Source organism: Epinephelus lanceolatus, chromosome 24 (assembly GCF_041903045.1).
Source record: "Epinephelus lanceolatus isolate andai-2023 chromosome 24, ASM4190304v1, whole genome shotgun sequence".
In the NCBI taxonomy this organism is placed as follows: Eukaryota; Metazoa; Chordata; class Actinopteri; order Perciformes; family Serranidae; genus Epinephelus; species Epinephelus lanceolatus.
In genome coordinates, this window is record NC_135757.1 from 16,717,570 (window position 1) to 16,732,058 (window position 14,489).

The 14,489-nt window shown below is 38.6% G+C and overlaps 1 protein-coding gene across 1 annotated transcript; it reads right to left on the reverse strand.

Moving 5' to 3' along the window:
- Window positions 1–8,275: 8,275 nt before the first annotated feature.
- On the reverse strand, window positions 8,276–13,107 carry LOC117254539 (OX-2 membrane glycoprotein-like). The gene is made up of 5 exons (XM_033622881.2): window positions 12,984–13,107; window positions 10,617–10,955; window positions 10,231–10,518; window positions 10,018–10,111; window positions 8,276–8,872 (listed from the first exon to the last, which is right to left on the reverse strand). Exons 2-5 carry the CDS (start codon window positions 10,918–10,920, stop codon window positions 8,746–8,748), a joined length of 813 nt encoding a protein of 270 aa, XP_033478772.2. The 5' UTR covers window positions 10,921–10,955; window positions 12,984–13,107; the 3' UTR covers window positions 8,276–8,745.
- Window positions 13,108–14,489: the final 1,382 nt, after the last annotated feature.

The following is a 14,489-nucleotide window of genomic DNA, read 5'->3' on the forward strand; positions in this document are numbered from 1 at the left end:
CCGCCATTACGTCTTCTTTGTTGCTGAACATGCTGCTGACTGACAAGCGCAGATTTGGCATAATGAAAAGAATTGATAAGGGAATCGTTAAGCATAAAGGCTAAAGATGTCGATGAATTGAACCAGTTGGAACCGGTTCTCGATTCCCATCCCTAGTCCAGAGACACTTTGTCTGTGTTCCATATAACTTTTAACTTTCTCCTTCAGACATCAGCTTTCAAAACAGACTGCCTGTCACCTGAGAATTGAACCCTGATCCTCTAAACTTAAAACCAGTCCTAGCTCCTTGAGCTAATGAACTGGAGTAACTTAAAGACTCCCCCTTGAAGATTTTCTCTTGCACCTTTAGACAAGGCATTCAGTGTTCACTGAGCCCCAATTGGAATCTAACACAAATTATTTAATATGCTGCTGTAAAACTACTGTCTAGCTAGATACTTCTGCTCGTCAACAAGTCCCTTAACAAGGACTGAGTCAGTAAACCATGACCAGTGTCACACACACTATCCTTTTATTCTACTTGTGTTCATGAGAAGAATCAGTTTATTTCATTGAGCTACAGCTTAGAACTACATAAAGTGTTTTCCAAATAAATTCCTTACACAAGAACAAAATGCCAACTCTTCAGTTCAGGGTTTGAACTTGAACGCGGAACTCGAGATATTCCAAAGATCTGTTATCACCATGAGCTACCTTACCACTACACATACTGTGATGTAAACCTCATCCAAAGAAAAGTTCATCTTTACTTTTAATCTGGTTTGGACTTAATTCACATGTAAACAATAAAAGATAAATCAACCACATTTATTTGTTGATGTTTTCAGCAGCAGTTAATAAATTGACACAGTGAGTAAATTTTATTGCCATGTTGGTTAACACAAGGAATTTGTATTAATATGATAAACACAGTGCAAAGTCAAAACAGAGAAATGTATACCAAAAAATATGTAAAAAAAAATAGATAGATAGATAGATAGTATTTTTTTTTGTCTGAAAATGGATCATTTTCAGTTTTTATCCTGGACACAGCCTGCTCAAAATGTCTTAGTATAGTATGCCATAAAAAACAGAGACCAAGTAACATGTTCATAAGTGAGCTTTAGAGGTGTGGATAGGTGTGTTGAACTGAGCAAGGCTGGCTCTTTCCCCGTTTCCAATCTTTATGCTAAACTAACCTACTTGCGGCAGTAGTTCCATATTTAATGCACAGACATGATGAGTGGTATCAATCTTGCAGCAGCTATTGCCTTCTCTGCTTGTGGGTGGTTACAACTTCCCAAACACCATTTAAAGGTGTGCACATAGACAGGGCAGAAAATAAAAAACATTATATAGTTAGGTACAGACTGAGGGGTTGAATCATACACTCAGCTGTCAGTTTATTATTAGGTTCACTGCATTTAACCTTAAGCAGTCTAATACACCTGTCCGGAATAAATATGACCTAACATGGAAGTTGGGATGTCAACAGTTTCCCGCAAGTGTCACATACCCCGTTTAGCATTATTAACTATGTTAGCTCTGTTAGCACTGTCAACAGTGTCGGCAATGTTAGTGGTGCTAACATGGTTAACAATGCTAAAGTGGGTTTGTGGCACTGGGGAGGCCAGAGGGTGGCCACCATGTTTCCACAGCAATGTCGTCCTGCCACCAGGAAGGCGATACCAGCGGTGATTCTGAATGAGCAGCACTACTAGCAAGCTCCCACCAAACCTGGCTTGTGCACCATGCAGAGTGGAAATGGTGTTTGGGAAACATAATGTAGCAGCAGTTGAACATTTTGAGAGTAAACCCATGATCCAAAAACCACAGAGAACGCTTTCTAGAGGACTCACCAATATCCTATCACTTTCTATGATGGTGTTTAGACGATGAGCGATGGTCAGCACGGTGCACTCATTGAACTTTTCCCATAAGGTTCTCTGAATCAGTTCATCTGTCCTGCAGAGAGACATGGTACACACATTAAAGAAATGCATTTTACAACCTGAGCCACACACACTTTCTCGCAAACAAAAACCCTATGAGGAGGGAAAAAAGCAGTACTATCACATAAATTTTTCGCTCTCTACAATGACTGCCAATGAGGTGAGCTGTGTCAGCAGGACCTGGGGTCCACAATAGCAGTGGCTTCATCAATGATGAGGATGCAGTTCTTCCTCAGGATGGCTTTGCTATGTCTCTGCTGACATTACATTATCACATGGGCACAATGTGTCACAGTGAGTAAAAAAGCAACTCACATTAATTCTCTCATTTGACTGCAAACAAGCTTCACACTTCTCCCTCTGTATTCAGCCTGTAAAACAGGAGCTATATTCAAATTCTATGCAAACTAAGTTAAATGACTTTGTTAACGTTTGCATATAAGGCTTTGAAGCAGTTTGTTCATGTGTCTTCAAGCTGTCTCTCAACAGCTGATTGTTGCTGACACCTTGCTGTCAGAGATGCTTTTGGGCTGCTGCTTCTTTAATTTTTCCCTCTAGAAATCTGCAACCATACCTCAGACACTTGATTCCATATATTTGTGTCAAATATCATGGCAGAGAATAATCGTGTGGTTAAATTATTTCATTTCTCCATTAGCGTTATCAATTTAAAGTTCTTTGTGGCACGTCGGTGCAGTGAAAAGAGGAAGATTAAATCTTTCTGAACACTCATATATTTTCAGTTATGTTTTGAGTACATGGACATCCTGGTTTCCAGACAGTTAAACGTCCTCTAACTATCCAGAGACATGCATCACTGGACAAACACCTCACTGTCATAAATAAGAATCAGAGGCAACAACAACATGAAGTGAACAGAAGTGAAACCACTCGTGACATTAACACATCTGTTTTATAAACAAAAATAAATTAACAGTCAGAATAATTATTAAATCTACAACATTAGATCATTAGAAACACCATGGACATAAAGCACAGCACATCCTGATATTCAAGTGTTTGACAAGGATTAGTTACATCGATGTAAAACAACCTTTTTTTGTGTGTGTGTGTGTGTGTAATACTGTGATAACATAACAAGTGAAAACAAGTGCAGAAACATATAAACAGACAGAAGACAACAACAAAAACCACCTGACCCACATACAGTCAGCACTTTACCCCAATTACAACTACATAATGTGTCCAGACAGAAAAAAACAGAGTCAAGTGCAAAATTAAGAACACACAGAAAATATTATGCAGAAAATAACATCATGTGTGTTATTTAATATGTTAGCTGTAAATTAAACTTTATAGCTGCATACAGTTACAGTTATATACAAATGCGCTATGTGCACGCACTTGGGCTCATGTGAACGTCTTCCTCCTCACAAAGCACACTAGATGGCGCTATAACCTCACAGGACATTTCCTTGTTGTCATCAAAACACATCAGCTTGTATTGTGGTCATCTGCCTGTTAGATTAGTTTGAATCAAACCTTTACTGTTGCACTGTGTTGCAGTCACTGTGACTCTGAGTTAGAGTGAAGTTACCTGCTTCAGAGCTCTACATGTGACTGTTGAAGCTCCAGTGAGCTGCTTTCTTCTAGTTCCTCTGTTTTGGTTTAACAGTCCTGTGGCTATGGTAAAAACAGCTGTCGCTGACACTCTGCTATCAGAGATGATTCTTTTGGGGAGCCATTTTCTTTATTTTTCTCAGGAGACGTCTTATTGTGCGCCTCGTTCTCTTGAATCAGTAGCCTAAAGGTGTTTTGGGCCTTCAGATAAAAACAAGATATTAGTCAGTTTCCAAATCACTCTGAACAACAGTGATGAAAACATGCTGACTATGAATACACAAAGGTCCATGAAGAGTTCAGTGCATCACAACTTAGTAGCCTAGTTCAAATCCTCTGATTCACTACCAACATTTCGATTAATGGACTAAACTAAGTAAACCCAGTGTGATTATCAAGTTAGCAAGTTGGTAGGTAGGAAAGTGAAGTCCAAAATAGAGCGAAGACGATTACATCACTTTTGCAAAAAAGCAATAAAAATAAATATGTACAAGTGAAAAATTAATAAAGTTTCCCACTCTTCAGTGTCTGTGGTTGTTTTTTGTGGTGTCCTGTTCTCCTCAGAGTCTCTGCGTGACACACTGAAGGATTTAAGAAAAGTCAGTGCTGAACAAATATTTATTTATGAGTTTTTATCTGCAGAAATCTCAATCAGTCGTTAACCATATTAATTGTGAGTCACTGGTGTTACAACAAGACAGGTGTTTAAAATTACCTGTTCTGATGTTTCCTTATAAGCAGGATGATGATGACTGCAGCAGCAACACAAACACAGGACACCACGACCAACACAGTGATCAAAGTGACATCTGAGAAGAGAAGAGAGGAAAATTAGTAACACTCAACATTCATAAAGCAACTACAGATCAAATGGTGAGACTGACATGAGACCACATAAAGGTTCACTTACTGACGCTGAGGTGTTTCTTACCATCAACAGACGACAGTGTGACCTCAGGAATCATGGTAAACACCTCTATCTGAGGACCAGAGAGCACTCGCACTGCACATCCAGCCTGTGTGCTGTTGCCATGGAGACGAGGCAACACGGCTGTAGCGGTGACAGTGACTGTAGCGTTGGTGTTGGTGACACTGGTAGAGTTGTAGTGAGGACAGTCAGTCTTACTGTGGGAGCAGGTCGACCTGTGGCCGAGCAGGACACAACTGCCTCTTCAGGAGAGTTTGATTCTCTGACATGTAGAACGGGTTCATGCAGCTCTGCACACACCACACATTTAAAAACATCACATCAAGTTTTTACAGGATAGACTTTAAGGATGATGGAGATGTCTTTAATAACACTGTAAGGTTCTTACCATAGAGTTGGAGGTACAGTCAGGTCCATAATTATTTGGACAATGATACAGTTGTCATCATTTTGGCTCTGTACACCACCACAATGGGTTTTAAATGAAACAATGAATACCTGCTTAAAGTGCAGACTATCAGCTTTCATTTAAGGCTTTTTTCAAAAATGTAGTATGAACCGTGTAGGAATTACAACCATTTCTTCACACAGTCCCCCAACTTTAAGGGCTCATAAGTATTTGGACAAACTAACATAATCATCAATTAAACAGTCAGTTTTAATACTTGGTTGCAAATCCTTTACAGTCAATGACTGCCTGAAGTGTTGGACCCATAGACATCATCAGATGCTGGGTTTCTTCCCTGGTGATGCTCTGCCAGCCCTTTACTGCAGCCGTCTGCACTTCCTGCTTGTGTTTTGGGTGTTTTGCCCTCAGTTTTGGCTTCAGCAAGAGAAACGCATGCTCAATTGGATTCAGGTCAGATGATATGACTTGGCAGTTGCAGAACATTCCACTTCTTTGCCTTAAAAATGTCTTTGGTTGCTTTTGCAATATGCTTCAGGTCAATGTCCATCTGCACTGTGAAGCATCATCCAATGAGTTTTGAAGCATTTAATTGAATCTGAGCAGATAATGGTGCCCCAAACACTTCAGCTTTCATCCTGCTGCTCTTGTAAGCAAGACAAGACTTCACTAGAATAAATACAGAGGGTTTATCACAAGATGCAAACCATTGGTTAGCCTTAAAAATGGAAGGCCAGATTAGAGTTTGTCAGAAACCATCTAAAAAGCCTGTACAGTTGTGGAACAGCATACTATGGACAGATAAAACAAAGATCAACTACCAGAATGATGGGAAGACAAGAGAAGGAAGAAGGGAAGGAACTGCTCATGATCCAAAGCACACCACCTCATCAGTGAAGCATGGTGGAGGTACTGTTATGTCATGGCCATGTATGGCTGCCAGTGGAACTGGTTCTCTTGTATTTATTGATGATGTGACTGCTGAGAAGAGCAGCAGGATGAAAGCTGAAGTGTTTGGGGCACCATTATCTGCTCAGATTCAACCAAATGCTTCAAAACTCATTGGACGATGTTTCACAGTGCAGATGGACAATGACCTGAAGCGTACTGCAAAAGCAACCAAAGACATTTTTAAGGCAAAGAAGTGGAATGTTCTGCAACGGCCAAGTCATATCATCTGACCTGAATCCAATTGAGCATGCGTTTCTCTTGCTGAAGCCAAAACTGAGGGCAAAACACCCAAAACACAAGCAGGAAGTGCAGACGGCTGCAGTAAAGGGCTGGCAGAGCATCACCAGGGAAGAAGCCCAGCATCTGATGATGCCTATGTGTCCAACACTTCAGGCAGTCATTGACTGTAAAGGATTTGCAACCAAGTATTAAAACTGACTGTTTAATTGATGATTATGTTAGTTTGTCCAAATACTTATGAGCCCTTAAAGTTGGGGGACTGTGTGAAGAAATGCTTGTAATTCCTACACGGTTCATACTACATTTTTGAAAAAAGCCTTAAATGAAAGCTGAGAGTCTGCACTTTAAGCAGGTATTCATTGTTTCATTTAAAACCCATTGTGGTGGTGTACAGAGCCAAAATGATGACAACTGTATCATTGTCCAAATAATTATGGACCTGACTGTATGTTCTAGCTATGAGAGCTCCATCAGGGTAGGTGCTGTACAGACACCGATAGCATCCTTCATCTTCCTCCATCACCCTCCTGATAACTATGGAGCTGATCTGCAGTCCAGCATATTTAAACTCCACCTTATCCTGAAAACCATCATTCACTTTCTGACCAAAGTATTTGTTGTAAGATGCAAGATTCTGCTCCCCCTCAGGTAAAATTTTCTGCCATGACACTTGAAAAACATTTTTAGGTTGCATCAGCTGACAGTTTAAAAGAGCCTCTTCTCCCACTGCTGCCATCACAGTCTGCTGAGTCTCTATCACAGCTGCTAGACCTGCAGGGAGGAAATGAACAGTTAAAGATTTGGGGTTGGAGCTGATTGATATGAAACTGTCAACACATGGTCTGTTTGTTATTACTTACTCAAAATGATCAGAAGTGATCAATTTTGATCTATTTCAGTGATAAGTGTTTGCTTTTTAAAATATGACAGGTGCAGGTGAAGCACCTCATTTTGTTATGTAATCCATCAACTGAACAGTGTTGTGATGCGTTTCTTTTTGAGCTGCTCTCATGGTAACTGGTGACGATGGCTTAAATGCATCAGTGCTTAGTCCTGGTGAACACAGATGTTGAAACCAGGAAGAGAAACGGCCTGTTTTCATAAGAACCTGATTTGTCTTTATTTAATTACATTTCCAGTGCACACTTTTCCTTTGTCTTCAGTTGCACGTTGCAAACTGTACGTTGTCAGCAGCAAAAATGATTTACCTATAAAGAGTCTGCAGCATGCTGGAGTCAATGATGTTCATGTCTAAGACTACTGTACTTTATCAATGCATTTAAAATGTTTGCCAGCATGGATGCACATTTTGCTACCTATATTCTGCACACAGACTAAATATGTTCACTTGAAGTTGACTGAGCTTCAAACTTGAGCCTCAACCATTAAACATAAGCAGGTAACTTCTCTCTCTTACCTTTCTGAAAAGCTCCAAATACAAAAAGCAGATGTATAACTGCACAGTGTGCCATCCTTCTTGCATGCGGCAGTTTTAACTTGGCTGCAGATTAATATGTAAAATGCAAAACCTTAATCACTCCTTTTTTATCAGTCACATAGCTAGAGTGTCACTTTTCCATTTATTACTATCCATTTTATTATATTGAACTAACATCCTGTCACTGTGTCACGATCTTACATTCAAAGTTAATACAAAGCCTCCCCTTAATAAAACAAAGTCCTGGAACTTCCAAAAACAGGACACAAGCACCACCATTTGTCCGGAAACATTATGTTCAGAGCGTAAAAGAAACAGTTTGTGTGAAATACAAAACACTGACACACTGAATCTGACTCACATGAATGAAGTCGTTACAAAGACATCAGTTTCTGACATCACACTTTTTGTCATGTTAAGCTGTGAAGAGAAAAGCTTTAACAAGTCATTTTCCTTTTTTATAATGACATTACACAACTTTAAGGATGAATATGTCCCTAATATAACACTGTAAGGTTCTTACCATAGAGTTGGAGGCAGGGTAGGTGTTAAACAAACAGTGATAGCTCTGAAACGCTGTATTAACAGCGCGCGACGTGCTGTTATCCCCCTTTTTACCGCACAGTGGAACAGTCCAGTCCAAGTCAGTTGAAGAGACACTCACATATACTTTGGTTGGTTTCCGTCACCATTATCATGAATGTCAGAGAAGATTCAGAGTAAACAGAGTGGTGTTAGATATTGTTGTTAGCTGTGTGATACAATAAATAACCACAGATGATCATTAGAAATCCCATATATGACAGGAAGTTACAAAAAACAAACTTTATTTAAAATGAAATTAACAAAGATAAAACAAATACAGCTATACTGTTTTACAAATGCACCTGAACAATTAATACATGTAAAACAATACTTTTACATTACAAATGTTACAAAGTACTTGGTTGAGGAGCCAATATAAAAAAAAACACACTTTGATGTAAGATATGATCTCCTGACCATAAAATGGAGCTGACAAAGGTCACTTCAGAGATATGTGGCTCACCTCACTGTCAAAGATTTAACATTCCTTAAATAAAGGAATAATATAGCCTACAAACAATGTGAAAACACCTGAAAATAATTATCAAATGCTATTAAAAAGATCATATAAACATGGAATGGTATAAAAATGTAAAAACACTTTCTCACTGTATGTTCAGGTCTCACAGTCTGAGTACTGCCACTACAGTCTTGAATGTTATTCTGTCTGACATATTAGAGGACATTATTCAAAATTAAGTTTTCTTGTTGCTGGAGATGGCGGTGTTGGCTGGTCCCTTGTCCGATCTTTCTCAGGAGGCGACCGTCGTCTGACCTGCTGGATGTCCTGCATGACTACAAGTGTTCCGTCCCTTGAAGTAGAAGAAAACACTCACATCATTGCATTACACCATACTTATTTTGAATGACAATGTAAAGATGCAATTAGACACAAATTCCCGCCGGGCGGTGCAATGGACGTGACACAAAATACGCAAATTAAGCAGCACGAATTAAGCGAGAAGTGCGGTTTCACGTCATACACTAACTTAAGACAGTTCAAAAATATGAACTTTGAGTTATTTACATTTATGAAGAGAGTCAATACAAAATATTTTAGTGTTCAAATTAAATGAAGTAACGCAATGTCCGTGAATTATATGTAAGGTCAATGTAAGACGCAAATTCCCACCGGGGCTATGCAATGGACATGACGCGAAGTACGTGAATATGAAGGTGCACATGAAGTGAGAAGCGTGATTTTGGGTCAAATGCTTATTTGTGAGAGGTCAAGCATTCTAGCGTTCAAACTTGCGCAAGCAACGCAATGCGAAAATTCATTTCATGTTTGGTGCGATCACAACATAAAATTGCATTAACGCCAGATGCAAATAAAACTATAACTATACTGAATTGTATGTAAGGTCAATGTAAAGACCGGATTAGACGCGAATTCCTGACAGGCAGCACGATGGACACATCGTGAAATACGCAAATATAGTGGTGCAAATGAAGCAGGAAGTGCGATTTTGCGTCATACACTTATTTGCAAGAGTTGAAAAATTTGAACTTCATCGAACAATTCATGCTGTGACAGCCAGTCAGCATTGAGATCCTGGGGAAAAACCAATGGGGACGTACAATGATGAGGACGTACCGATGGAAGTTCATTCATCAATTCAGCGATTTCATGTGTATATGAAGTGAGTCAACACAAAATATTCTAGCGATCATACTCGCACAAGTAGTGCAACGTGAAAATTTGCATCACGTTTGGTGTGAACACATCATAACAACAGTAGGGAAGTGTTTTACTCTTCAGTGTGTTTGGTTGTTCTTCGTTGTGTCTTGTTCTCCTCAGAGTCTCTGGGTGACAGACTGAAGGATTTAAGAAAAGTCAGTGCTGAACCAACATTTATTTGTGGGTTTTGTTTGAAAAGATCTCAGTCAATCATTATTATATTAACTGTGAGACACTGGTGTTACAACAAGACAGGTGTTTAAAGTTGAAAATCACCTGTTCTGATGTTTTCTTTTAGGCAGGAAGATGATGACTGCAGCGGCAACACAAACACAGGACACCACGACCAACACAGTGATCAAAGTGACATCTGTGAGAAGAGAGGAAAATTAATAACACTCAACATTCATAAAGCAACTACAGATCAAATGGTGAGACTGACATGAGACCACATAAAGGTTCACTTAGTGACGCCGAGGTGTTTCTCACCATCAGCAGACGACAGTGTGACCTCAGGAATCATGGTAAACACCTCTATCTGAGGACCAGAGAGCACTCGCACTGCACATCCAGCCTGTGTGCTGTTGCCATGGAGACGAGGCAACACGGCTGTAGCGGTGACAGTGACTGTAGCGTTGGTGTTGGTGACACTGGTAGAGTTGTAGTGAGGGGCAGTCAGTCTTACTGTGGGAGCAGGTCGACCTGTGGCCGAGCAGGACACAACTGCCTCTTCAGGAGAGTTTGATTCTCTGACATGTAGAACGGGTTCATGCAGCTCTGCACACACCACACATTTAAAAACATCACATCAAGTTTTTACAGGACAGACTTTAAGGATGATGGAGATGTCTTTAATAACACTGTAACGTTCTTACCATAGAGTTGGAGGCAGGTTGAACCAGTGAGTGCTCCGTCAGGGTAGGTGTTAAACAAACAGTGATAGCATCCTTCATCTTCCTCCGTCACCCTCCTGATAACTATGGAGCTGTTCTGCAGTCCAGCATATTTAAACTCCACTTTATCTCTAAAGTCACGATTCACTTTCTCACCAAAGAATTCGGAGTAAGTAGCGATATTCTGCTCCTTGTCAGGTAAAACTTTCTTCCATGTGACTTGAGGAACATCTTTAGGTTGCATTAGCTGACAGTTTAAAAGAGCCTCTTCTCCCACTGCTGCCATCACAGTCTGCTGAGTCTCTATCACAGCTGCTAGACCTGCAGGGAGGACAGTATAGTGTGTGATACTCCACAGAATTCACTCTACCGGGCAAAATATGTTTAAAACAGGATTCTTATCAGAAATCTGCATTGCACACAAAATATTTACAGTATATATATTGCAGGTGCTGGTTATACTAATATTCTGAGTACTGAAATTCATATTGAAACACTGACACATCTGAATCTGACTGCCAGTCCCTAATAAATCCCAATCCCAGGTCTTTCCTTTATAAAGGTTCTAAAGTTTCTGGTCTGTGTTTAAATTTGAAAAAAATGTGAACTATTATCTCTTTATCCTTGTGCTGAAAGAGATACTGAATCCATCCCTGTTCAAACTGAAATAAAATACCTTGGTATAAATTTATCTAAAGATAGAAATAAAAGAGAACAAACAAACAGAAGAAAAAAATAGATAGTATGAGGAAATCTCTTAATCATTGGCTCTTAAGAGATCTTTCTATTTTGGGCAGAATCCTGTTGTCAAAAGCAGAAGGTATATCTCAACTATTTATCCGTGTCATTCTCTTTATGTTTCCCCCTGAATGATTACCAAAGGTTAATTCTGTGATTTTCAGCTTCATATGGAAAAATAAAACCCACTATTTAAAAAGACTTCAGATAATTAAGGACTATAACAATGGTGGTCTGAAAGCCAATGAATTTGAAAGTATGATCGGTGTGTTCAAGGTTAATTGGATAAAAGCTTATTGAGCTCAGCCTGGATCAATCTGGTTTCATACACCAAAATGTTTATTCCAAAAAGTTGGAGGGTTACAATTTTTGATGAAATGTGATTTTGAGATTTCAAAACTGCCCATTAAGTTGTCAGATTTCCATCAACAGGTACTGCATTACTGGACAATGATATATACCCATAATTTCACACCACATGGCTCCACCTTGTGGAATAATACAACCATTACAATTGGTAAGAAAACCTTGTTTAAAAAAGAATGGTATGAGAAAAAAGTGTTATATGTTGTTGACTTGAGGATGAACATGGCCATTTTATTCAATTTAATTCATTTGTAGAAAAGTTTAATTTAAATGCTCCGCTTCCTTTGAAACACATGATACCAAGCACTCTTACATATTCACATGTGGTTATTAAGTTGCCTGAAATAAAGATTGGTGAAGTATGTGTTAGTGATAAGAAATGTAATAACAAAGTCATTTGTAATGTTTTGAAATGCAAATTGTTTTCTGATTTTAAAGTACCATCAAAAGTTAGAATAATCGATAAAGGGAAATTTTTAATTAATAAATGTTTCAATTATCTTAAATGGCCAATTTCAGCTAAAGTAAAAAGACATTCAGTTTAGAATTGTGAACAATGTTTATCCAGCTGCTGAAACTTTACAAAAAGATTTCATTTTGAATTAAATCCTTGTGTTTTTTGTTCAAGAGAACCTGAAACTGTTGAGCATTTATTTTTCTCCTGTTCACTCACATTGCAGTTTGGGCAGAATCTTTACAGCTGGTTAAACATTGGCACTGATCATCCTTCTTGTGATTTTTACCAGATTATGATTCACATGGATGGTCTCCCAAGGAAGATGTCATATATGGTGAACATAATTATTATCTGGTAAATATCATATACACAATTGCAAATGGAAAAACTGTAAACCCTCCATGTTTTGCTTTAAAAATGAACTGAAGAATTATTTATCGTCCATTAAGATATTATCTAAAACTAATCAGTCCCTTAAAGACCTGTATGGCGTCATGTTTAAGTCTCTTACATTTTAACATTTGTTTTCTTTGTTGTCTGTTTATCTTTTGTCTTTGTTGACTGCTTCAGATCGAGTTTTGTATCGTATTGTATACAAGCAACTGTTTCCAATGAAGATTTTGTGATGTAGAAATTGTTTCATAAAAAAGAAAAAAGACTCGCATCCGAACAAAGGACATGCATGACTGTACGGTTGCTCAATACTGTACTGTATCTACTGCCAAACTGTATTACAGTTTAAGTTGTCTCTATGTGCAGCAGCTTTACACAGTAAATTCTTTACTTACCTTTCTGAACGAGTCCCAGCGCACAAACTAAATATATGTCTACATGTTGTATTATTTTACCACATGCTGTCGCTCCCGCTCACATTTCAGAGCCAAAGCGAAGTCTCATTAAACGGAAGCTGCGCCTGCGCGCAGGTGTCCACAGGTAACTTCCAGGGAAGTTGGTCGCCGTGGGTGTCATATTAACACCCACTTACAGACAGTGTAGCGACCAATCCTTAGAGAAAATTAATAAGGGCCTTTTACATAACAAAATACTGTTATTTTTGGTTTATTAAGCCTTTAAACTGTGACACAGTCTAAACAGCTCGAGGCGGTCATCCCCCGTTACCACCGCAATGGTACATCCGGGTCAATCAGGGACACAGTTCTTCTTCTGTTTTTTTGTAATCGATGTCATGGCGGTTTTTTAATTCAATCATTAACAGACTTTAATATGCCATCGTCGAAAAATACTCAGTGCACAGAACAAATGATTCAAATCAACATTTCTGTCAAACATCATGTCAGAGGATTATTGAGTTAAATTATTTCAATTCTCCATTTAGCGTGATTGATTCAGAGTTCAGGCTGGAGCAGTAAAAAGAGATTAAAGATAAATAGTTTCTGTTTGCTCTCATTTATTTTCAGATGTGTTTTGAAGAGAAGATGGACGTCTTGGTTTTTCACCCTTGTTTCTGTGTCCCAGGAGGTTTATTTAAAGACAATCATCACTGGACAAACAAGACTTCACTGTCATAACAATGAAACAATTAAATGAATTTGGTCTGATTCTGATGTTCAACTGGTTACTTACCTATATGTGAGGCATAGGTGTAGATTTTAGGGAGGATGCAGCGTGCATGTCCCCTCAATATGTGCATTTGCTCCCCCCAATGAAAACATTACAGACTTTTATTCTGAAATAAATAGATAAAGACATTTCCACCATAGACTGCTGCATAGACATTCAGATTCTTCTCAGGAGTTGTCTGTTGTCTGATCTGCTTATTCTGCTTGACTACAAGTGTCCAGGCTCTTGAGGTAAAAAAAAGACAGAGATTATTACATTATACTAAACTAAATTCATCCGAACAACAAAAGGAATAAACACGGTGACTATCAGTGAAAAATAATGACTTCCAGTACCTACACATATTCATGTACAGAGACAAGTTGGTTGGTCGGAAAATCAATTCTAAAATAAACAGACAGAGTACAAAAATCATTTAGTAAAGTAATAAATATGTCTAAGTTAATAACAACAGTGTCATAGTTATGAGTGTCTTTGATGCTTGTCATGTGCATCTTGTTCTCCTCAGAGTCTCTGTGTGACAGACTGAAAAGATCTTAATCATTATTATATTAACTGTGAGACTCTGGTTTTACAACAACACAGGTTTTGAGTTAAAGTCTAAAATTACCCGTTCCAATATTTTCTTTTTAGAATGACGGTGATGTTGCATGTTGATATTGTTGCAGGTGTATGTGTTAGCTGTGTGATATAATAAAGTAACCACAGATGAT